Below are 25,228 nucleotides of genomic sequence, written 5' to 3' on the forward strand. Positions count from 1 at the left end.
ATAGATACAATTGAAAGGTTTTATTATTTTCCCAATTTGGAAAGTGCAATGTTAGGTATATAATGTGGAAATCCTAACACGCTATATAGGATTATTGTGAACACGTTAATGTTATTTGAATCCGATTTGAAATACTAGCGCCATTTTGTAATCCAAATAATGTTCCGTATCAGATTTCTAACAATATAAGTTAGCTAAAATGGCCGATTAGATTCGCGGAGGATTATTTTATTAGCTTCAGTAATGTATAGAGATTTTACTTTTGTAAAAGCGGACTTAGTTGTAGGTTACTATTTTAAAATTATATATGTTTTTAACTTAAGTTAAATTATATTAATGAATTGAATGTGTTTTAAATTACATTTTACAAGACATCTCTTTGGGTTTTCTACGAATAAAACTTAAATCCAAAACTATATACGTCTTTCCATAACAGTTTAATTAACATTATTATTTTATTGATGAAAATAGCTATTTTATAGTCACATTAGACATTAGCTTTCTCTAATACACAATAACAAAACGGATCAAATACAAGTATTTCCTCCAACTTTGATTTGGAATAGAGACTCTTGGGCCGTTAGGTACGAGTGCACAGGCGTTAATTAAGTTGCGTTGAAGCCTGGTAGAAAGTACAGGTAACTCCAGAGTTGGTCCTTGCCTCAATCTAGGAATAAGTATCGCAATACAGTATTGGAATACTACAAAATTATTTAAGAAACCGTTAACTCTTAATAAACGTCATTGTACAGCTGTAAACTGTCCATAAACAATAAAGCTTAAAACTCACGTGATCAATTCCGATGTAAGTTCGGATTCCCACGCAGATTGTAAGGGTATTCGATTCGTAATTTATTACATAATTAAGCCTTTATACATATGACAGTCATACGTTTGAGTACACCTTACACGATGGCATTATTGTACTGTAATTGCGAACTTATGTTGAGGAGCAAATCGGTTTAATTAACCTCAGTCATTGGGGTGTGAAGATTATTTCGACTGCCAAATGCAATGTCGTTTTATATTGGTGGGCATCTGCCGACAATGCGAAGCGCGAAATCAGATTACTTTATTGAAAATATCTGAAATAAAAGCGACCTACTTTTAAATTTCAAAAGATTGCTCAAGTGATGTTCTAGTGTTTTGGACGGGAGTTTGTTAAGGCTCATATAATTAGATGTATTGCATTCGTTTATCTAATTTATAACTCAACCTTTGGAGAGTTATAAATTAGTTAAAAAATAGTTTGATGCAAATTAGTATTGGAAAATACATCTACTTTTTTAATTATTACAATTAACATTTGTTTACATTAAATTTCTTTCAACTATGGCAACTTTTGTTTTGAAATTACTGTGAAGAATATTAATTGTCTGAGACTCATATTTTTAGTGCTTTTCAGCAGTCGTGTTCTCATTTAGGTTTTTATTTATTTACACTATAATAATACTGTTGTAAAAATAATTGACTTCGTTTTATTTATGCCTTGCCTACTGTAAAAGCTAAATTAATTATTCGCCTTATTAAATTTACTACATAACAAAACTTACATTACCAAAAATAATTGACCTAGCATTTATTTACATAATATCTGACGTGTACACTACTTATTCGTCTGTCTTCTTTGATTTAGAAGACATATAACAATAAAAAAGGTTATAATTTATTTCGTTAACTCAAAACGTCTCGTACTGATTGATATCAATCAATCAATAACCAAATGCAATTTGGTTTCATAACGTTATGTTAGGTTCGGATTAGACATAGTTACATACTGTTAGTGCTCTGATGCATTCGACGTTGTTAGCTTTAGATTGTGCTTTAATTAAGTTATTGTAAAGTTCAGTTGCCCATGCACTATTCGAACTATAGGTAGACCAAGTCAGACAACTTGAGATGGTGGAAAATACCACGGAAGAAAGTTTCAGCTCTACATAATACATTTTATCAAACCATTTTCATTGTGGTTATAAATATACAGTTGGTATTAGTGAAATATCTCTTTAGACAGGCAAACAGGCAGGTTTCAGCTTTCTGCTGGCCATACTCTTAAATTTTAAGAGGCTAAATAACGCGACCGGTTTTTAATTAAAAATATTAGATACGCTACAGATTCGTTTGAAGGTAGCAGTGTGGGCCTCGTGCTTTTAGAGTGCGAGTCCCAGATCCCCGGCTGTGTGATAGACTTTCCATGTATATGTACATTGAACATTCGCTCGTACAGTGAAGAAAAGCCTAACGAAGAATCTTTAGACCCGAAAAGTCGATGGCGTATATCACGCACATAAGGATGATCATATATCTATCTATCTATTAGATTGAATAAGGTTGTAGCGCTACTGATTTATTTTTATAGTTTAGTCTGATATTTGAAATTGTATTATGGTTATTTAAATTAACGTTCATTTTATACCACAATAAGTATTTGATAGCATATAAAATGAAACGCAGGAAAGCAATTAACAGGCTATAATAGGATTTTACACCGGAATTATTTTATTACTTATGTACGTACGTTTTTATGATTAATTTATTATATGTTGCCATCTCAATAGTGTAGTGATAAGCAGGTGTTTCTGAGTTATTTCCGAATAAACAATTAATTTTTTATAAACAATATATATAATAAACAACATGTTCAACCTATGCTATGCTGAATGGGATTTTTTTACAGAAAAAGGGCCAAACGAGCTTAAGGTTGTTACAGCTATGGAGGTTGATGTTAAAAGATACCGCCGCCCATGGATGGACACAGCGTTGCCGGCCTTTTATTTTTTTATTCTAGGAATTGATAAACTTTTCTTGAAGGAATCTAAGTCTAATCAGTTTGGAAATACATCAATAAGCTACTGGTTACACATAGTAGTAGGCAGAATCTGCTTTAAAAACTGCTGCTTTTATTGTGATATGATTTCTTATAAAATATAATTGTTATTACGTCACTAGGAATCTTATTCTGGTGGCTTGTGCACTTTCGTTTTAACTAAAAGTCCTTTTTTAATACATGTAAAGAAATAATTATAATTCTAAAAATAGATTCATTATATTAATTATCTATTTTGTGTTAACAGATATTTTATTTAAAAAAAATTGTTAGCCTGTGGAAAAGACGCAAGTATAATAAATATATTAATTATACGCTAGTATAAAAAAAATAATTATGTCATTTAATGTTGAATACGAAGATTTTATGTTAGTCTATTTTGGATTGACTATAAAAGAGATTTTCAATTAAAATAACAAACTTTAAATGTTGCTTCTTAAAATACATATTTTGATACTCATTTCTTTTCTTTTCTCTCTTTCTGTTTAAAAAATATTAAACGTATTTACCCCATGCGCCAGAAGTATACAATCGTAAATTAAAAGCCGTTGCTTGTTTGAGCTATGTAACATATGAACACCAAAAAGTGAGTTTATGCAATGCACGTATTAATGCAAAGAGGCGTCAAAGAAAATGTTTGTGTTCACGAATCTTTGTGCATAAAGGGTTAAGCTGTTTCTAGTTCAATTAGTCTGCTTTTTGCTTATGTGTATTTGCCAAATGCATTTTCGTAACGAAATTTTCACATCATTGAGTTGTGTATGAGTATCGTTTCATATTTTCCCCAATGTGTTACGTAACATCATACCATTTTGATTTTTGTAATAATTTTCACACGAGTTAACTAAATTCTCTTTACAAATAATATGTATTATATTATCAAAGCAGTATGTTTTTAGTTTTATTTTGTTTTAGTATTCTAAAGTTCTGGATATCCATAGTTGCTCCCCTCACATTTTGAAATCAATTCATTTATTTAGTACCAATTTATCAGTGTACCGGGCGTCGGCGAGCTTTTATAAATAAATAATGTTTGTAAGCTTTACATATATACTTAAACATTGTTGATAATAATAGTAATAAAGCCTTTACTCATCCACATATTATTGACATATTTATAACTAAAAGAGATAGAAATAAAATTTTACTACATTATAATGCAGCCTGTGTCTAGGAGAACGCCTCCTCCAACTTCTTCCAACCTCTTTCACCTCTTTTATTTCTTGCCATCGTTATTAGTTCAGGTATATATTTGCTTTATTTCAAAATCAAAAAGGCTTCAACGTCACTTAAACTGGTCTCAGATTAATTCTAAGATTTTAAGATTACAATCTGATCTCGCGTACTTTGTTTCTTTTTAATGCCTACCTTTTTAGTACATACCCACGTGGAAATTTTTGCTATTCTACCCTAGAGACTGTTCGGTTTACCGAAATGAAAACTTTTTAGATTTTTCTGTGATTTTTCTTTTTATTAACCTCAAAGTTCAAATTATAAGTTACTCAAGTAACAAATAAATAATATGGGTTGATCGTAGAAGGTCGATGGAAATTACGGGTAGTACGTATTTTTGTATGCTTTATCTTAATAAGATATAAAAATAGAAATTTAATTTTGGAGTGAACACGTATCACTTATATTATCATACACACGTATTATCATTGGGGTATCACGTAGGGGTTTGAAAAATAGATAGTAGCCGATTATCAGACTTACTGTATATGCATAAAAATTTCATAAAAATCGGTCGAGCCGTTTTCGAGGAGTATGGGAACGAACATTGTGAGAGTTTTATATCTGTGTCTGTGTGACACACGTCGTTGACTTTTGCTTCCTCCCAATGTTTTCAAGTTGTAGTCCATTGCTCGTATTATTGATAAAATATGTAAATTAACAAATATATATTTTGTATAATCGTACTTCAATAACTTAAGCCTTACCCGTAAGGTAACAAGGGAATAGTTCCTTGTTAACTTGTTTTATAGTTGAGAGCTGCTAAGTAACGTGTACATTATGTAATAACACGAAACTGATTTGTTAGACCCATGTTTTCATGGATTTTGGTGTTATAATTTATGAGTTATGGTTTGTGGAAGTATATCTTTTGTCTAGTGTTGTATATTACGATGATTTCAGCAACACGCCTACGTGATTATTAGGGCGATTGTTATTTGACTGATGATAACGTTGCATTACTCTGAAAACTGAAATTGAAATGTACGTCAAGAAAGAGCTAATCGTATTAAGAATTTTAAGAGAATAACATAAATTTTAATCATAAACGTAGTAATACATGAATAAAACTAATTCTAAACTTGTAAGTAGCCCGTTATTTGTCTTAAAAAAAATAATCATCACAGGTTCAATGGTTTTTCAGTTATAAAGATTCATAATTCTCAAACTACAAGTAAGCAAATTTTCGTACTAAATCAGCCATCTGTGCATACCAATCCGAATCAATTATTTCTTTGTAAACAATTAATAAAATGGCCGCTGTGTTTTAGCCACAAATCCATAAAAATGTTTTATCCATATATGTAGCAGATCATCATATAGATTTCATACGCAATAAAAAAATATTCTAATAATGCCTTTGCGTTCCCTGGAGCTTTTGTATGTACCGTAATTCAAGCTTTTGTGCTTAGAAAAATAACATTTGTTACCATTGGTCAAAAGGCTTACACTATTGTTGTAGTACAATGGTTTACTACAGACCATATGACGGTAAATTGCTGCCTTCCTTTAAATAGCGTCACGTAACATATAAGATGATGTTACTTTCTCCAGTAAGCACGAACGTGGGTTACTCAGGATAAAGGCGATTTCGTTGACGAATATTACCTTACACTGCGAATTAAATGTTAGCCTTTTTGGGGGACAAGAAAATGTGAAGGTTTTCTTTCGTGATTCAGTTTTTGTCTAAAAGAATGTATTTTTAATTAAGTTGTCAAACATTCTTATAAAAAATATATTTTTACAATTGAGATATGTTTGTCTTGAGAAAAAACTATGGTTTTAAATTCAAGATATAATTTATACTAAATGTTTTATTGTTTTATCAGACGTTCAAAATGAACAGTAAAGCAGTAGCAAAATTATGTCTTATACCTCATTAATTAATGAATAGCTTTTAAATGGTAAAGAGCAGTGTTGGTTTAGTGGTTTTAGCGAGCAACTCATCCCTCAGGTCATCGGTTTAATCCCCGACTGTGCACCAATGGACTTTCTGTCTGTGCGCATTTAGCACCCGCTGGAGCCGTGAAGGGAAACGGCTTGTCTTAGACACAAACAGTGTAAGGCGTATGTCAGGTACAGGAGGCTGATCACCGATTTTCCTATTAGATTGACAGATCATGAAACAGGTACAGAAATCTGAGGTCTTGACCTAAATAGATTGTAGCGCCACTGATTTATACGTTATGAAGGAGTTAATATCGAACCTTTCAGCTCCTCAAACAATTAGAAGAATTTTATCAGCTATTTTAAGTAGTGCAAGTTTAAAAACAATTCATTGTTTTTATACTTGCTATATGCCTATCCTATCCTAATCCCAATATATCCTAATACCTATATATATGTGACTTCAGTTCATAGTAATATATAATTTCATTACATGAATTATATGGTGGAAAAAACTTTTAAAACTTAACAGATAAATTAAAGGTTTATCTTGCTTGGCTTTTTTCACAAATCCCATTAATTTCTTAAGTATATCATTTACAGCTATAAGTCAGATGAATCTCAAATTAAAAGTAACACTTTACAATATCTGTTTTTCTTTAACTGTTTCATTATTTAGAGTATCATTTTTGTAAATTCACTTCACCGTCGAGTGTCTTTTGCAGGCCAAAAATGGTGTCTCAGGAAAAGGTAGCGGATGAATAAATAAAACAACTGGTTATTGTTTGAACAATGTTCATATTATATTTATTATTACCACATACACACGGCACGATGTGAACCTTGTCCTTAATCATTGTATTATAATAGGTATATGTACATTGCACAATGTGTATACATACATCGCCATACACGCGCGCCCCGAAAGGCTGTATGATTATATATCTCATAGTACGTAGTATTACGTTATTATAATGTTATATTCCAATAAGTTAAAGTGTGCACGGGTGCACAAAATCGGGTGGCGATCGTACCCACCACATTTACAAAATCTCTGATATTATTAATAAAGAGATGCCATAAAAACTAATTTATTCATCATACGATTTATATCCATATTGTATACAGATTCATTGTAACATACTATACACGAAGAAATGACGAAAATACCGCATCGGGACCGCGGCGAATGCGCGGCCCGTCCGCCTATCATTAACTTCTTTCCTAATTTAAATGTACATGACACAAATTCGAACGTATATAAATCCAAATTTACTTTAATGTAAAATCTTAGGTAATTGATTTTTATTGCTATAGAAAATCAGTCAGCACGCGAAGCACGTAATCGAGAAGTAACCGCGAGAACGAAACGAAGCGGGCGGCGTTGCGCGGGGCGGGGAGGGGTGCCGGGGTTGTATTCGCGAGCGCCGGCCATAGCGGCACCGCCCGTGACGTCACTACCCGTAGCCTCTCGTCCAAATTATACCGTCATTATCTATTATTACAAAAAGATGCGATGTATGAAATTGACAAAACTACAGTAGCCTTATTGATAAATATTGCCATATTTTTATCATTACAAAGATAATTAAGTATCGTAAGAATTAGAGACTATTAGAGCTACAATAAGTAATTTAATTTATGTGAAGCGATCGTTAAAGGGTGTACAGAAACGTCCATGACGTCACAGAGGCAGCCGTTATGCCCTAAGCCCACTCTTGATTCTCAAACGCAATTCTCACAGACACGCTCTGTTGCTGCAATGATATCGAACAGTTTGTATCAGTTCGTGTGGAGCCAATGAGCGTCCGGTTCTACGCGAATTAATTTTTATACTTTTTGGTCCTTGAATCATTAGTTGGCCGTTGCCGAGTATGCAAAGCTACTGATCTAAGGCCGCCACGGCGACTCTACGAACATTACCAGTCTGTCACTTTATTCCTTTAAAATTAATTATTATCTTTAATAACAATATAAGTAGTGTAAATTAATGTAGAAAGTTATTATACAAAATATAATAAATTATCTTTTTAGTTAATTTAATTTTATATATAGATGGATATTATACGATATTAGAATCACATAAAGAATTTTTAAAATTAATTTGAGATCTCGCTTATTAATTATTACGTAGTCTTTACTTTGATATAGAACACATTTCTAAAAACTGTGACTGAAATAAATCAACTAACGCGAATGTTAAAAGCGAGAGGAAGTAGTCGGTGTTGGGTTTGGGAGTAATGCTTCATCGACTGTGACGTCATTAATATTTCCAAAAGATACAGTTATTGTGGATTTCATGTTCGTGACAGAAGATTACTCGCAAGCCGAACCGCGTCAATGTAGCTCTCTACACTGGTCATAATATTATCATTATTCATTGCTCACACACATCCTGACTTTTACTTTCGCTAAACCTCGTTACATATAACGTAACGACGACAAAATAATATTATGGCCTGTGCCCGATCTAACCTCTAACTTACAAAAACATAACGAAAGAATCATAAAAATAATGAAACTAATATCTTTGTCAAGCTAATCCTGATTGCGGCTCGAATGAGTCTAATAATATCGATCAGATGGTATTGACTAAGTCTTTTTACATGCGGCTATCTATGTATATACAATAGTATTATTTTGTCTTAACCGTCTCGTGCAATCGCGGCGAACCGATGGCTTCTCACGAACGGGCGAAACGAACTCACTCACTATAATAATTAAGTATGTTTGTACTCGATCTCGCACGGGGATAAGCGGCCGTGTACGCTTCTCCTACATTAAAAAGGTCGGTAAGAAAATATAATTATAGTGAGGATGTAAATGTGAATGAAAAGCCGACGGCGGAACGGAGCGCGCGCATCGCCCCGCCGCCGGCCCGGGCCTAACAATATAACATTTCATAATAATTAAATATTCTAAGAAAAAATGTCTTAAATACCTACAACACCGTAAATATAAAACAAATGATTACGTTAATTTGTTAGGTATGATATCGTTCTCCGGTCTTATGATAGACTCACACCTTTGTTTTAATTATCAATTTCCTAGCTAACGTTTAACAACATAATCGCGGTCGCGTTTTCTGTGCAACACGGCACCGACGCGACGCGCGCGCCGGCGACTGTGCGACGCGTTTGAGCGGACTGCGAGCTCCGAGTCGATCCAGTCGTCCGAGAATAGCGAACAATGTCATGCAAATAAAACGCGAAGCGAACGCGGCGAGCGCGCTCAGTTTGTAACATTCCTTTATTCAATTAACTACGTACCCATAAGTAATAATAATAAATTACCTTTAAAAAGAATATTGATTAATTTCGTATCATTTTCAATATTTTGTAACAGGAAACATTTATATTTATAACGTATTTATATAATAATAGCATTTAAAAGATTGTTCATTATTATTACCTAAAATTTAATATCTAAATTTATAATATTAATGTAATTGATGTAATGAGTAATAATAGTAAATAACGAATGGTTGCAATCACATGTGCATGTGTAATAAACGCTCGAGCGACTACGTAGCGCGTAGACGATCTACGCGATTGCTACGAATGGGGGCTACGAATACGCTGCGCTCGGCATCCTATAGTGGATTAGACAAGTCGTCATCAAATGTCTCAGTACCTAACGAATATGTATTAATGAATTGACCTCATATTTTACTCTATTACCTCAACACTGATTGTATTGGTATGTGAAACATGTGAAACTATAATGCATTTTATGTATGAAAATTTATTATTTACTGTTTAATAATTATTTTAATTAAAACTTGAAATAGATCTAAGTACGTTGTGACTCCACGACCTAGTGGAGGCGTGAATATTTTTCAACAGTGGTCTTAAATTTAAGTTAATTAATACAATGGTAAGAAACAATGGATATTAATTACGTAATGCACAAAATCGTATTCATTATAATTACAATGCCTACATTCAAAGTTACAAGATAGAAACGAATTATTATCTTAATAAGATGAGAGAATATATCGAAATGTTTCGACTTAGTTTCTCAAACTCCCTTATGTAATCGTAAACATGATGACGTTATCCTTAGGATAAAATTTTATATCATAATACATAATATAAGAAAGTATGTATACGAATTTATATCGTAGTCTTATAGGGAAGTAACCGAGAAACTTTAGCTACAAAACAATACATCGATGCAAAGAGGTGGTTTTATACAATTCGAATTAGGCAAAAATAATTACATTTATAGATAAAATATGCGCAATATAGTAGTATAGTTATTACTTTAATATTTGAATTTTTATTAAAAATAGAATAAAATATGTGTCGGTGGACGAGCGAGGATGGCGGCGGCCGCAAGCCGTCTTATTGTCTCCGGCCGGAGCCGGGCGCTCCGCCAGGCCTTTACCAAACAAACCTATTCCACTAGCTACCAAGTCGACTCTTCACGCGGAACACGGAGAAGGGTAGACATTAATGCTATTACAAAATAATGCGCTCCAAACTCTGCCCGAAACCCTATTAACACTGAAAAATCTAATCGTTATTATAAACTTCCTACGGAGAATGTTGGAGCGCGAAATTCAAATTCGAAGGATAGGCACGAATCGTGCGCCGAACAATTGTTACACTATCTAACGAACTAAAAGTCTCGCGCGTCAAGGGATAGACATGCAAGTTATCTTAACTGTTATTAACTATGAATAATAAAATATTAAAGATACACCTCTCTGCAGTATAACCATCTAGATGCTTATGAAATGTATTTTATTATTGACAACACATCTACGATACAGTCGAAGCGAGATTGAAAAAATACCTGTTTAATCGATAAACTATGTCTCGTTCACACGACAAAAAGTAGATTATTTACAATAGGGTGTTTTTGGGGAGAGAGATAGAGAGATAGAGGGGACTGGGGGGTGATTTTGGGGAGAAGAGAGGGGTTGGGATCTATGTGAGATTGAGATGCCGCGGTCGAGGGATCGGTCCGCGCGGTGACCGGACGGATTGGATCACCGTCGCCGATGCGGCGCCGCGTGCACTAGGGCCGTGGACCGGGCGGAGATGCAGAGTCGGCGCGATGCTGGATGTGCATGCTGCGCGCCGCCACGCCGCTCGCCACCTGCGGACAAACAATTTTATAAAACCTTGTAGAAAAAGAGACGTACACGTATAAGGAACATAATTATAAACCAAAGTTTCGACGAATTCCTTAACGTGTACAATTTATGAAAGCAAGATAAAATTTGTAAAAGAGGAAATTAAATGTTTTCTCGGTATGAAACTCGACTTCTTTCACGTTAGAATAAAAGCTAAAGCGAACACGTGTATGTAAGCAATTTTAACTATTGCATATTTTAATACATAAACGCTGTGCTTTTAGACTTAATTCTCAGTTTGTGAAAACGAGTATTAGCACTAGAGTGCTCATATTTGCAACAATTACATACGCTCGTTCTTTTAAAAGGCTATTCCGGCTAACGACGTTTTAATTATGCACAACGAGATACATTAAAAATACTCACGTAAATATTTGTGCTTTTGCGCTTTCAATGGTATCCGTTGGTGAAGGCCGCAGGAATCAGGGGTCCCTGTAATGTACACAACAGTGTTAGCATTCATTGATTTCTAAAAGCAATATTTATATTAACATAATCGAGCTTAAAATTCAACACCGCAGCGGTAGTTTTTAATTATAAACAAAGTTAAAAACAGCAATGTTCCCGTAAAACACTTTTCCATTTTAATTTCCCTTCATTTCCGAATAGGGAGTTTGGATAACGTAATTGAATGGGAGCATAAAACGATCGATTGGTTGTTAACCTCTCCGGGGGCAGATTTAAAGGTATTCAGTTTGGTGTCCACAGTCGATAGAGCCGTAGTCAGTGGCTAACAAAATAAAAACAGCGATGAGTTAGAGCGGCACGACCGCTCGGCAATGGTAATTACACCGCTTGTTCTCCTTGATTTATGGTTATTGCCCGTGGGGGCATTCCCGGTATCTAATAAGACCATTTTACACCCGAACACCACATGTGCCGCGGCCTACATAGCATGTCTATTAAGCCATTCACAACTGTATTCTCTTGTTATATTTTAAATATCGAATACATTTTTAAAGTAAACGTTCGCATTATGCAAACGAATGGAAGCTTTAAAACGTTTTGAAAAATGTCTTAAGATAGGACGTGAAGAGTTAAGATCTCAGCGCTCGCGGTGTTGGCGTCGACAAGCAATGAAGACTGATGGCGTCGCTTGGAAGCAGTTATGGAGCGCGGTCGCAGTTTTAAAAAGCCATTACCCGCGGCATTGCACCGCGCAGATTGCCGTCGCCGTCGCTCGCACGCTCATATTTCGGAACACTTTATAATCACATCTCTCACGCTTCACTGCCTCGCTAACTTATGGTGATTATGCCTTAAGAGCGACAAGGAAGATCGGTTCCCTAATGAGATTGGAATGTCTTGCTAAAATTTCAGTGTCAACGTCTGTTAATTGCGTCTGCGATGCCTGTCGCCTCTCCAAAATGCTCGACTAGCGAGTACGTAATATTATAGTTTTAATCAATGTTTATTCCTTAATGAGAATACGATTATAATTAAAGGACATCTCTCTAAGAAAATCTCTCAATAGAAATCAAAAGTTCACAAAGAAAAACAAAACACAACAAACATTAATTTGAATTTTGTGACAGTTGAAACTTTGCACGGGACAATTTTATGAATTGCTTTTATTTGAACCACACTGAAATAGGCATTTTTGAACATGACGTTATAAATGAAAAAAGTTGTAATCGAAAGTTAATAACTTTATCCCATTTATCACGGATAAAATAAGTGTGAAACTTTTTATTCTTTCCTAACTTTTATATTATAGTTGGTACATTTTTAGAAAGATTCATATGTTTTGATCTTACCGGGGTGTAATTAAGGGGTGCACGGCTCACAGCGATAGCTGGGAATCCAGAGGGCTGGGGACTCGCTGCTTGTACGTATCCGACGCTGTCTGCTGCAGATCCGTAGACGTCTAGCGCTGGTCCTGGTGAACTAGCAGCTGGAAATCCTGCCCGTCCACCGGCCGTGTGTGGTGACGCTGGAGGCCCAAAGCCTGCTGCTGCCGCCTGGTAGTTGTTCATTACTGCAAAATAAAATACTAATCTATTAGTGATCGCTACGGGTTGCTATAAATATGAACTTTCATGAAATATATTTACGTCCAGAAACTGTTGTTAAAACATTTGTGACAATTACTTGAAAATAATAGTCTATATTAATTTGATGTATTATATTACTTTAAGTTGATTATATACTTAGTGCATTATATGTCCCGAATAAAAAATGTAATTTAATAATAAAACAACATTTTAGTAAAGAAGTAAAATTAAATTAAATTAACAAATCAACTTTAATCAGAATAGAAACCACAGTACATCATACGAATAGTAGTTCTGTAAGGATTTAGGGATGGTTAGTGTAAGGAATGTTATGTATGTGTGTATGTGGTGGAGGCCTCACCTGAGAGAGCCTGCGCGAGCAGCGGTGTGTTGTTATTCGGTGTGAGTTGGCCGTTCGTCAGGTCCACTGCAAACATACACATGGTTCGCACACTCTGGCCTGAGCACATACTCATGTTACACACATTTATGACTGAACCATCTCCTATATAAGCCTAATCCTAAATTACCGCATCGAGTGTCAACGTAATCCGTAACAATACTACATCGGAAGTACGCGTAAACGCATGAATAATTTAGCCATTTAAGGCTAATACAATCCCCACTGTAAGACTGTGTCAGCATAAAGATATTGTGTAAGTATTTCACGTGCATTCAAATGAAAAAATGGGAGGTCGAAGTTTCGCGCATATAAATCACAGAAGCAGAAAAAACTTTTACAAGATATCCAGTAAATTATCTGACGTGAGTTCTCGCTGGTACCGCGGTCTGCTTATTGAATAGGTACATTAGCATACCATGCACGTAGAAAGGCTCCGCGTGGCCGCCATTGCTTTGCGCCCGTAGCATCTTATCGCGTCATTTGCTTATTTATTTACCGTTTTCCACGTACAATAAACATCAATTGTTGCAACTTAGTCACTTACGTTGAAAAGGTGTTACGATTTATGTCGACTCATACGTTTACCATTAGCAATATTGGCTTGTAGGACAAATTTTATTTTGTCAGATGTGCGAGTTATGATTTAGTGTGAAAAATGGAGGCCCGTTCTGCACCAGGTGATTACCGGCCCGTGAGTGACTTTGCAAAAAAGCACAATATAAGTAATGGAGGATGAATGATGGATGGGGCAGCGGCCATTCGGACAGCGGGCTTCGCCGGCGCTCGGACGCGATCATCGCTAAAATGCTGACACATTTTAATAATGGTTATTTATTTTAAAAGTTGCTTTCGGAGAATTATGCTCTTATAAAAGAACTTATAAGAAGTTAAGTGATTTATATATGTAATAGGTTGATATATACATACGTTATGACGTAATATTATAATTATGTGTGGTTCAAGTAACTTTTGTTAACTGTAACTCACATCTGTATCGGTTACCTTTACTTAGGTGTATTGTGGAATTAATTACGAAATCCACATTACATGCCAAACAGTAAATATCTTTAACATAAACTATACCCCTAAAATAATTTAATTACACCTGTAAACGCAATGATAAACCATAAATTGGAGACGCCGATTAAGATTGATAAGGGCCCAAAATTGGAAACGAACTTTTAAGATAACAGCGCCAATTTCCAGTTTTATTGGCTTAGGTGAGAACTCGTAAGGACTTTATTAAGGTACGGGGTGATTCGCACCCCAAGTAAGCCTCTCACCTCTCGGGAAGCACACATTCATCTATAAATTCTGAGGCCGTCTTGCGAGCTATTCGAACTTTCATAATTGCGAAGTTCGGAGAAACTTAATAATTCTTCTTCACAAGTGGGATGGCCGTGCAAAATATTCACAAGGCGTTCGGAGGGAAACTCAAGGAAAAGATGCTGAACGTTTTACGCACGCCCTTTATTTGGAGTTCGATCAATCTAGCGTTTCCTTATCAGTTCATATTTTTGGCGTACAAAGTTATTCTAACCGGGTTCATGTTATATAAGTTCCCGTGTAAGGGTAAAATACTTAATCACATTGCGAGTTATATGGATTAAGGTTGGGATAGTTTGTGTTCAGAATTATTGCAAAGCCATAAATTTAATAAATTTAAGAATCAATTTTGTATTTAGAAATTGTAATACGGAAAGACGGTGACGAATATAAAGTAAAATCAGAGGCACTACTAACTTTTTCGGTCTGGGCCTCAGATGTATCTGTTTCATCAGCATCAGTCTAATAGGCAAGTAGGTGATGAGCATCCTGTGCACACGCCTTTGACGTTTTGGGTCTTTAGAAATCCGGTTTCCTCACGATGTTTTCCATTACCGTTCGAGCGAATGTTAAATGCGCACATAGATAGAAAGAAATTGGTGCACCGGGGTTCGAACCTACAACCTCACTATTGAGAATCGCAGGCTGAATCTAGTGAAGAATACTGCGGTCGACAAACGAAGTATATAAAGGATATTAAAATACGTTTCTTTAGATTTTAATTAATTAAGTTTTCAATTACGATTTATTATATTTAAACCCACATAAAACTCGACTCAAAGTAAAGTTTTATTAATAACTTATACAAAAGCCATTGGTGTTAAGTCGTCTCAAATCACTATTAAAACATGTAAAACGTAATCAAAATAGTCCGATATAAATTGTTAGTAGCGTGAATAAATAACAAGATAAAATAGCATGCAAACACGATATTTTCAACGTTTTGGAGGGAAACATTATTTACGTATTCAAAAGTTGTAGAGTCACATATCTCATCGGCGTAAAACTCATACTTCATTTCTCACTTCGAGATTGAAATGTATTATTTTAGCTTTCACGTGAGTTCTGCCCCTGCGTATAGAAAACGTATATTTAATGGGTGCCATCAATAACTTCCCTCACTGAGATGATACTGAGGCGTGTTTCGGTTGCGAATATTTCTCAGTGTATTTATTGTTAATAGCTTATTTTTAGTCAATGGTTCAGTCATATAAAACACATAAAGCCACAATTTAGAAGCGAAATTAGTCACACATTAATTAAGGCAAAACTTTCAAAAATTTACTACGTATAACAAAAGTTCTACGTATCATTAAAACGCGGAAATGCCGCCATTTTCTACATTTAAACTACGGAGAATTATTAATATTTCTATTCTATCATAGATTACAAATTTATACTACTTATTCTAAACTTATTAGTTGATACAATATTAATAGAATTGCAGCCTATTATTACGTATGCCTAATGCACAATTATGGAAAATATAACTATACTAGCTTAGATCTAATTATCACTACCATTTTAAATGAGTTTGCACCACCAATATTTTGTATACTTCTACATACTATATGTTAAGCGTCGTACAATTCCTCCAGATATCTCTGTTAATCACGCTAATCGTAAGCTCTACTGTATAAGGAAATTGCCTGCCGCGACTTAAACCTCTATTCTATACTATTCAGGAAATCCGTCTACAATTTTTTTTACAAAAGTTCACGCTCTAGTTCTAGAGTACTATAATTATCGGCTAAGCTGTACTAATTTACAATTTTATTTCAATCCTGGTTCTAATACTGTTCACACTTTACGCACAAATGTTGCCTACTCTAAACTATCGTTAAACTTTATCAAACGAAGATGGTGAAAATGTTACTCGCCCTAGAATTGTCGTGGACGGCACTCTCCATTCACCAGCAGTTTCTTGGATCACTACACTTTTGCGTTTATACTTAGCCCTATCGTAGACTTAAAGGATATAAGGATTTCGAGTTTCTATTTACACTTAAAATGGCCTAGAAGAGATTGTATTGTACAGTGCAAATATCTTCTGAATTAGAAAAATATTCAGCAAACTCTGATGTCGATTTTCTAATAAAAGACTAAAAATATGTTGCCGTTAATAAACATTCAGTGATTTTTCGCAAAGTACAGACCCACACTGGCTGAACCATTATTTTTTTAATTAAACCGCCTTCTGCTACGCTCCTAATTTTAACTTCCCCTACAGTTCGTTACATAATTCGGCTTGTTTACGACTAAAGTATCGGGTTCCTTGGTGACAACGCAAGTGTAAAAACAAGAAACTATGTAAAGTAACTATGTTTGGTTCGCGGGCTGCATTCTGAGGGCAAACGTGTTGAATGCGAGGAATCTCGAAGATGCGGCCGCGTTCTCGCGGTCTCACATGCCTCTCCTGGGATACACTCCGGTTGTATGTAGATATAACGTCATCTTCTTTATTTCAACTCGTTACACTTGTCTAAGTAAAGCACTTTTTAAATGCTACAGTTTTAACGGTCTATCTACTTAACATCATCTCTTCTAGCCACTCTTAATGGTTAAAATAAATTGGTCAGTAAGACAAGACATTTGCATATACATTGGCAAATTCCTTTATTTTTAAAATATAGCGGCTTCACAATAAGAGCTTATAATTAATTTAGACGATATGTCGAAATAGTAAGAACAATGTTTTGACTTAATTAATACGTTGACACGATTACAATTTAATTATAAAAATTGTGCAATATCGATACCTAATTAATTGAAAAACATTGGATTACTTCCTGAGGGATACCGATTATTTAATTTTTCGAGCTATAGGGGCGAGCCTAGTCGGGTAAAAACATCTGCGAAATCGCGTGAATTATTGATTTAACCCTGCTAGCGACATTGCATTCCTTAGCTACGTTTCAAAGATGGCGTCGGATTCGAAATTTAAATTCAAATTTGCAACGCGTTTCCGGGAGCCGTAATGGATGTTCGATAACATAAGTCGTGAAGCGTAGTGGTCGTGGCATGTCGTCCATCGCAGAACCTATGAGCCTTGAGCGAGCCCGTTAGGATTTACGTACTCCACACCGAGCAACAGACGAGCTTCCGGTGGTATAACTCCCACTACACCTGCGACAAAATAAAAAGCTACAAACCCGACGGAACTAAAAAGGACTCGGGCAGAACCGCGGCGCTCAAATTAAAACTGAACTGAAAGTATGTCAAAAAGTAGCTTCGTTACGTCGAGTTTACGTTCACAAATTACGAGAGCTGTTTAGAGTATTATGAAACAAAAGTATAGAGAATGAACATCCCACGGTTCCACTCATCGAATATATATGGAGGAACTTAAATCGCTACTGATTACTACTTCGGTTATTTAAATTACTAGCACGCACATAATGACTACGTATTTTTCGTATTAAGCCAAACCTACATCACGCACAGAATGCAGGAAAGGGAAAGTTATTGATGAGTTATTTTACGCGTGTTTTGGTTATTAAGTCATTTATCCGTACGGCAACGAAACGAAAATAAATGTTTATGATCTTAAAAATCGAATTAATTATGGCCACACTTTATTATTAACATTACGCTTAATTTAATTATGACTAGTTTAGAGGATGGCGATTAGGACGGTCGCACAACAGCGATATGATTGGATCGAAATTACAAAAGCCGTTTTTTACAAAATTTAATTTTGAAAAACAAAGTGCGAGGCGTGGCGATAAAGCGATGGCTTATGATTGTAGATCCTTTGATGCATTACGCCAATGGTATCATTATTAAAATTACAGAACAATTTTATATGTTTCATACGTGTTGTAGCTTAAAATAGTAGCATCCAAAAATATTACACAACAATAATAAATATCAATATTAATGTAACATTATCGCTTAAGCAGTGTAAATATATTAAAATATAATAGACAAATAACTTTAAAACAATAATGTATATACATTTAATTACACAATAGAATTAATGCGAATATAATTAAGATATTAAAATAACATTTTCAAGCTCGTTTATAGTATTTTTCATCAAATAAAATATCTAAACTAATACTAGATATTTCGCTACTGAAATAAACATTCTATGTTTTTGGTTGATTCCTATTCATCCTCTAAACTGAGTAGTTATTTAGAAATTAATATCTATAACTACGATGAATTTAAAAATCTTAACTGTCTAGAGAAGAAATTGATTATATTATTACTTAGATAATCGATATACTGAACACAATTCCTCCTACTCATTTTACTGCGTATGCTTACTTAAACGGATCTTATTTATAGCGCAGAGGTAAGTTTTAAAACATTGTCTCATCATGATAGAATTCTACATTGAATGAAAAGCATATCATCACTTCTTAACATAAATAAGGTAATGTAAAAAAATAAAACGCTTGTACACTAAGTTCAAAATCTTCTGTTTTTAAATCATTTAAATTGTTGATTGGATGCCACAAGGAAGGTAAAAATTGTGCTCAGTTTTATTTTATAAGTCCTATGTCTAAGCTACACCATGCTAATAAGAGAATACATGTATCTCTATTAATCTATCTATTATTGTAAGAGAAATCTTTTACTCTAACTACACCTATTGCTACTTGATGAAACTATGTTACTTTTAAAATTACCTACTATATCTAAGCATGCTAGTATACCGATTGTAATTTGGTTCGGTATTGATTATCTAGCTTTCGCCTGCGGCTTTACACGCAATAAATTTGTATATCAACGCTACGATTGAAATTATAACGTAAATCGGACCAGTAGATTAGAAACTGACAAACAATTTTTATTTATTTTTGTATCCAGTATTTTATATAATGTACGTTTAATATCTTCATAACTTAAGACTGTCAATTTTGGTAGTATTGTGGTCATAGTAGCTTAAACACTCAATGTGTAAAAACTCTTTGATTTACCATTTAATATAATTTGCTGTGATTTTAACTATCGGAGTCCACGCTTGTGAATTTCATTCGAAAAAACACATAAAACGATAGCCGCCTTTATTGGTTTATCATAACCTGCTATAATCTATCTCGCGTGCTGTTAAATGGGAACATAAAAGTAGTTAATGCGGAGCAAATTGCTCTGTATAATACAAATGAAAAATGCAAATAGTATTAGCCCGACTTCCGATAACATCGATAATTGAATAACGATGAAAAGATCAACTAACGTTTACGTCATATATTTACGAATGGAAATGGAAGTATACGTATATTGTTAACGAAGTCCGCGCAAGCACGGGCACGTAGTTTTGATAAACACTAGTAGTATTTGTGCAGCTGCTCTCTGCATCGCGTATTGTCGATTAGGCAGCGACAGACGAAGCCTAGTTTCGTCAGTTTTCCATTACGAAAATAAACCTAATCCGAAAGAATAATACTGACTGAAAAATTAACGCCTCGTTTCGCGTTGAAAATACACTGGCATTTTATAAAAATACATAAATACGTATCCCGCCAGACATTTACGGAAAGTTCTCCAAAAAGGGACTTCGTTTCCTAACTCTTATTTTTCCAGCCCAAACTTGTATAACTAAAAGAATAGTTGAAAAATTTTTCCGCTAAGGGTAAAAGAGCAAACGGTCATACAAAGAATTCTGCGGTATTCGCGTTTTAGTATTTGTACAGCGCTTACAATTTGAGAATCGTTAGAGGGAATCGCATGTAAACATTCGGTCGTACGCTTGGCCGGATTGTCGCGACAATATTTCGAAGATGAACAATAAATAGTATATCTCAAAAGTTGGACGTTTTGTAATTGACGGCGTGGCAGATTTATCTAGATGGCTCAGTCATTGTTGGAGGTGTTAACTTGTTAGTTGGAGTTCACACGAACTTTTGCTTGGCATGAGTTAGTGAAATGGGAAGTTGGGATATTGTCACCCGAGTTATAGATTACACAAAGCGTGTGCGTTTTTAAAGTTATCAATGGGTTTAAGTTAAGCGCTGGTGACTTTTAGAATCGTTAGCTGTTAGTAGAATGCAGTGTCGCCGCGATTTCACAGATGCATGGCGTGTACATTGTAAACCCCGCTCAACTCGAGCGGGTGGTATGGAAGAAGTGTCGCCAAGTGATGGTAGTGATTGCCGGACAGTTGGTGGTGCAAGCTCGCCAAGGGATTACCTGCAGGATATGGCAGCCCGAAGCTAGGATAGCCCGAATAGCTACGACCTGCCGCATAAGCGGCGTACGCTGCCGGAAAACCTGTCGAACAAACAAGCACTGTTAAGTATTTTCAAACATAAGATTTGGTATAACATATCAAAGAGGTTTCATGCCTTTTAAAATAAGACAGATGTGTTATAAGTTCGAGGATTGTAATAAAATCTGATCTTCCGAGGCAACAAAAAACCAAATGGCCTAATTCTAAAATAGACAACGGATTTTAATATGGCACGGCTTTGGACATTGTCCAGAGCAGATTATTTTGTAAACATCGTTTTATGTTCGCTCTATAATTGTTAAGACTACCCCAAAACTATAAAGACATTCCGTATTTACCAAAACTGCTATTGAATACAACTATGTTACTACTTCTAAATGATTCTACTACAGTTAAAGCGATACATTGGCTTTGCTACGTTTGGCAAAAGTGACTGATGGTGACGTCATCGAATAATTATCAACCCGGACCGTCCATCATATTATTGCCAATCAAAATAGTGTATCTGTCAGGCCACATGATGCATCATTCGTGGACACTCACACTTTGGTAATCCATTTCCCCAGCCCATTAGTTCAAAGCATGTATGTCAAAGCAATTAGTAAACATGATTTAATTTATCATCATGTTTTTACCAACACTTGAAATGATTACATGAACATAGATAAATATAATAATAAAACTTACCGTCAGGAAGAGCACCCAATGACCACATGAAATCTAGAAATGTAAAAACATTTACATAAATTGATCGATTCTTACACCTTACATATATCTGCTATATATATTTTAGTGTGCTATGAGACACTATTTTGCTTGGCGGGTATTGCAGAAACATCAAAGAACATATATATACCAAAGACAACAACTCTAATAGTTCTACACTTATTCATATATCTATTATGACATGGGGTATGTTAGATTCTACCACCATATATGATTATTATATTATCAAAAACGCTTAACTATTCTATATGTTAGTCTAATTCTAAACATGTTAAACAAACAGACTTTTATAAATATTCAAGAAATGATATTTATTAATCTATATTTAAGTATTAAAGACTCTACTTATTAAGTTAATACAATCATTAATACTATTGGTAAACGTTCTACACTCGATACATTTTGATACACAGTTCTCCTGTTATACAATAAAAATAAGAGGAAAATACAAACTAAATAAAATCTAATAGGAAACAAAATATTTTTTATAAATATATAATAGAAAATATATAAATAAATTAAAGATTACTAATACCTAAGTACAACTGAAAGTAAACTACCTTTTCAAACCTAATATAATTATAAAAAAAAACTATTCAATTCACAAAACTCGTATCAACATCGACTGTTCACAAATACCTCTCTGTTTCCAATGTTAACATTTTTGAATAGCCGACATCAAGATGTAAAGCTAGCATAGAAAAACTCTAAGGAATATAAATATTATTTACGAAAATATCATTTCAAAACATCTCATCAATTTAGCCGCAACCGATAATGTAACTAAACGTAGTCTTCTAAAGTGATTGAGTTGTATTATATGGATGGAAATGTAGCAAAACTGGCAAGACTCAGCAGAACCGACGGGCTCTTATTTAATTTTCCCTACGAAAAGCTACTCGGAAATCAGGAAAAACCAGGCTCAGTTCTATTTTATCTAGCTATTCGTAAATCAAATGAGATTAAAGCACCTACAAACCTGGTAGAAAAATAGTTTCATTCTTTCTCCCTACGTAAAATTATTCGCGTTCCTTTCTCTACGTTTTAATAAAAATTTCGTCTGTATAAAATTACATTAACTGACTATGACTCGTCTAAAATCTCTCTGTACATAATACATAATATGTCAAAAATCTGCTATCTAACTGAATCGTCTAGTTGCATTACTAAAAATAAGACACTTCGTACTATTAATTAAGTACATTCATGGGGATAGTTAAGGAATGTATGAAGATTACGGGAAGAGGAATGCACGCAAATTGTTCCAGGATGAGGTTAGAAGTGATGCGGCTGTTGTTGAAAGAGAATTGCGGATCAGAGAGGCAGTGGTGTAGGGAGTGTCGACGCTGTAAGAGGAGAGTAGATGGTGGGTATATCGAGTGCATGAGCACCTAAAAGTTCAGAGACGGAGTAAGCGAGCGGTGGAATGGAAAGAGGGGTCATGGTGGGACGGTGTGGTCTGGGAGTCGGTCGGAGGGCAGCGAGTGCGCGCCGATACATAGCTGCGTGGGCGCTAGAACTTGCACCTAAACCGGCGCCGGTGACGAGGATTTGCGCCGGCGCATGAACAGGATAAGGAGCATATCGTACGCCACCTGCAGCCACTGCGCTACTTAGTAACTCACCGTAGGCCCCGCGTCCTGCAGCTCTCGTCTTCGCCAAGTTCGCTGGCAGCATTACTTCTTTCGGTTGTGCCTTTTTGCATTCCACCTGAAACAATAATGTTTTATTTGTTTTTTTTTTATAGAACAGGGGGCAAACTGTTTCCGAGCCCTTTCTTAATATGATAACAGTGCTAGGCGTGTGTGTTTACGTGAACTCACCAAAAAAAAATATCACTATATTTTTTGCAAAATATCAAAGGAATATTCAGTAATTTTCTGTTAAATCTTTATCAATGACTCTAAGAAATACCTGCCCAGTAACTTTCAGATAAAACAATTTAAATTTAAATATTAATGAAGTGTTTAATATTAAAATCGTTCTCGACAGTCCTGAACAAATATCATTACAGAATGAGTTGCAGAATTATGTAAGAAAAGAGGGCCGGAATCGGTTGACAATCCGTTATGCTTCATGACTGGAGACTCAAATTGAATTTTAATATGCTTTACCAAGTCAAGAAGCTTATTATACTTATCACACAGAAGAATACGGTATTAAGGCGGCAGAAATAATTGTTTATTCTGAATTTGTTCCCTTTGAATTTTGTATACTGCATTATACAGGTACTTATAACAAGTGTTTCGTTAAACTTTTATTAATTCATAAAAAGAACTAATTATAGTAGATATTTTATTCATATAACGAAAAAACTGAACTCAGCATTTTTATTACTAAACGATAGTTTGTGTTAATTAATATAGTAGCCAAACATATATTTGAACCACTTAAGTCACATTATAAATGAATTTCATAACAATAAAAAAAAACTATACTTTAATTCAAATGTACAATTTAATATTTTATATTATTGGTACTATAAACAATTTGATGGAGCCAGCACTTGTAATTGTCTGTATTAAAACCCAAGGCTTAATCGTTTCATTAAGCAATTTTAACGAAGGCTATGGGTCCTTGCTTGTACTTTCCCATTTCTGGGAAGGGCTGGAGGCAAGTATAAATTACCCAATCTACGCTAACCCAAATCTCTAGCAATAGAAATTCGCTACAATGTAAAAAGCTTGTTTATAACAGTAATAAATTGATTCTTTAAAATAAATTTAAACGAAATATATAATGTTAATATTACGCATATTTATATTAAATTTAATAATATGAATTTAATTAAATGTGATTCAGATCAGATATATTTAACTTCGTTTTCTCGCACAAAAATGTTCACACAGAACCGGATTACATATTCCAAAGACGGTTACAAAAACGAGTGTTTTTTGTCATCAAGACGCTTTTTAAAGTGTGGATAATGTGACATCGGTGCTGAATGATAAATTGTAACGTTTAAATCCGCTTGTCAGGCGGACTAAATCTCCCGAGATACATTTTTCATACCCTTGCATAATCGCGACGCGTTGTATGTACATAGAGACTCGTCCACATTTGTCACACGGCCGTCATGAGCCGACAAATGAAGGCTTTACCGCGCTCTGGTACTTTGTGCAGCCTGCACTTTATACAACTTTGTGGAGACACAAAACTACGTGCTTTCGCACTAACGCGGTGTGTGAGTTTGCTCTGAGTGTCTTTTCACCAAGTTTTATGTCGAGATAAGTCTTGAATAATCAACATGTAAAGCGAGTCTAAAGTTTGGATTGTTTGTTCGTATTAGTTGTGCATAATTAGTTTGCTTGAACATTGACGTTATAAGATATTTTTTAATTCTACTTATTTTTTGCTTATTCGTGGATTTTTTATGAGAAACGACATCATAGTAGTCCAAATATGCCTTTAAAGCCAATAAAGCAATTGTTGAAGTCGAAAGTTGCGCAAATAACTCACATGACCCACTATTTAATGCTATCTGAATAACGATATTTCAATGAAATAG

At 34.7% G+C, this 25,228-nt stretch overlaps 1 protein-coding gene across 8 annotated transcripts in view; it reads right to left on the reverse strand.

Moving 5' to 3' along the window:
* Window positions 1–6,725: 6,725 nt before the first annotated feature.
* Window positions 6,726–25,228, reverse strand: part of LOC110994641 (RNA-binding protein Musashi homolog Rbp6) — a 437,627-nt gene continuing 419,124 nt past the window's right edge. For 6 of the 8 annotated variants that reach the window (XM_022261422.2, XM_022261423.2, XM_022261427.2 and 3 more), the window contains 7 exons: window positions 23,346–23,430; window positions 21,682–21,714; window positions 20,955–21,035; window positions 13,446–13,511; window positions 12,848–13,068; window positions 11,457–11,522; window positions 6,726–11,053 (listed from right to left, as the gene is read on the reverse strand). In XM_022261422.2, the coding sequence (XP_022117114.2) occupies window positions 11,481–11,522; window positions 12,848–13,068; window positions 13,446–13,511; window positions 20,955–21,035; window positions 21,682–21,714; window positions 23,346–23,430 (528 nt within the window). In that variant the 3' untranslated portion in view covers window positions 6,726–11,053; window positions 11,457–11,480. Of the gene's footprint in view, window positions 11,054–11,456; window positions 11,523–12,847; window positions 13,069–13,445; window positions 13,512–17,412; window positions 17,940–20,954; window positions 21,036–21,681; window positions 21,715–23,345; window positions 23,431–25,228 lie in introns of those variants that run through there. The other 2 variants (XM_022261424.2, XM_022261426.2) reach the window with 2 other exon arrangements.

This window comes from Pieris rapae, chromosome 7 (genome assembly GCF_905147795.1).
Source record: "Pieris rapae chromosome 7, ilPieRapa1.1, whole genome shotgun sequence".
NCBI lineage: Eukaryota > Metazoa > Arthropoda > Insecta > Lepidoptera > Pieridae > Pieris > Pieris rapae.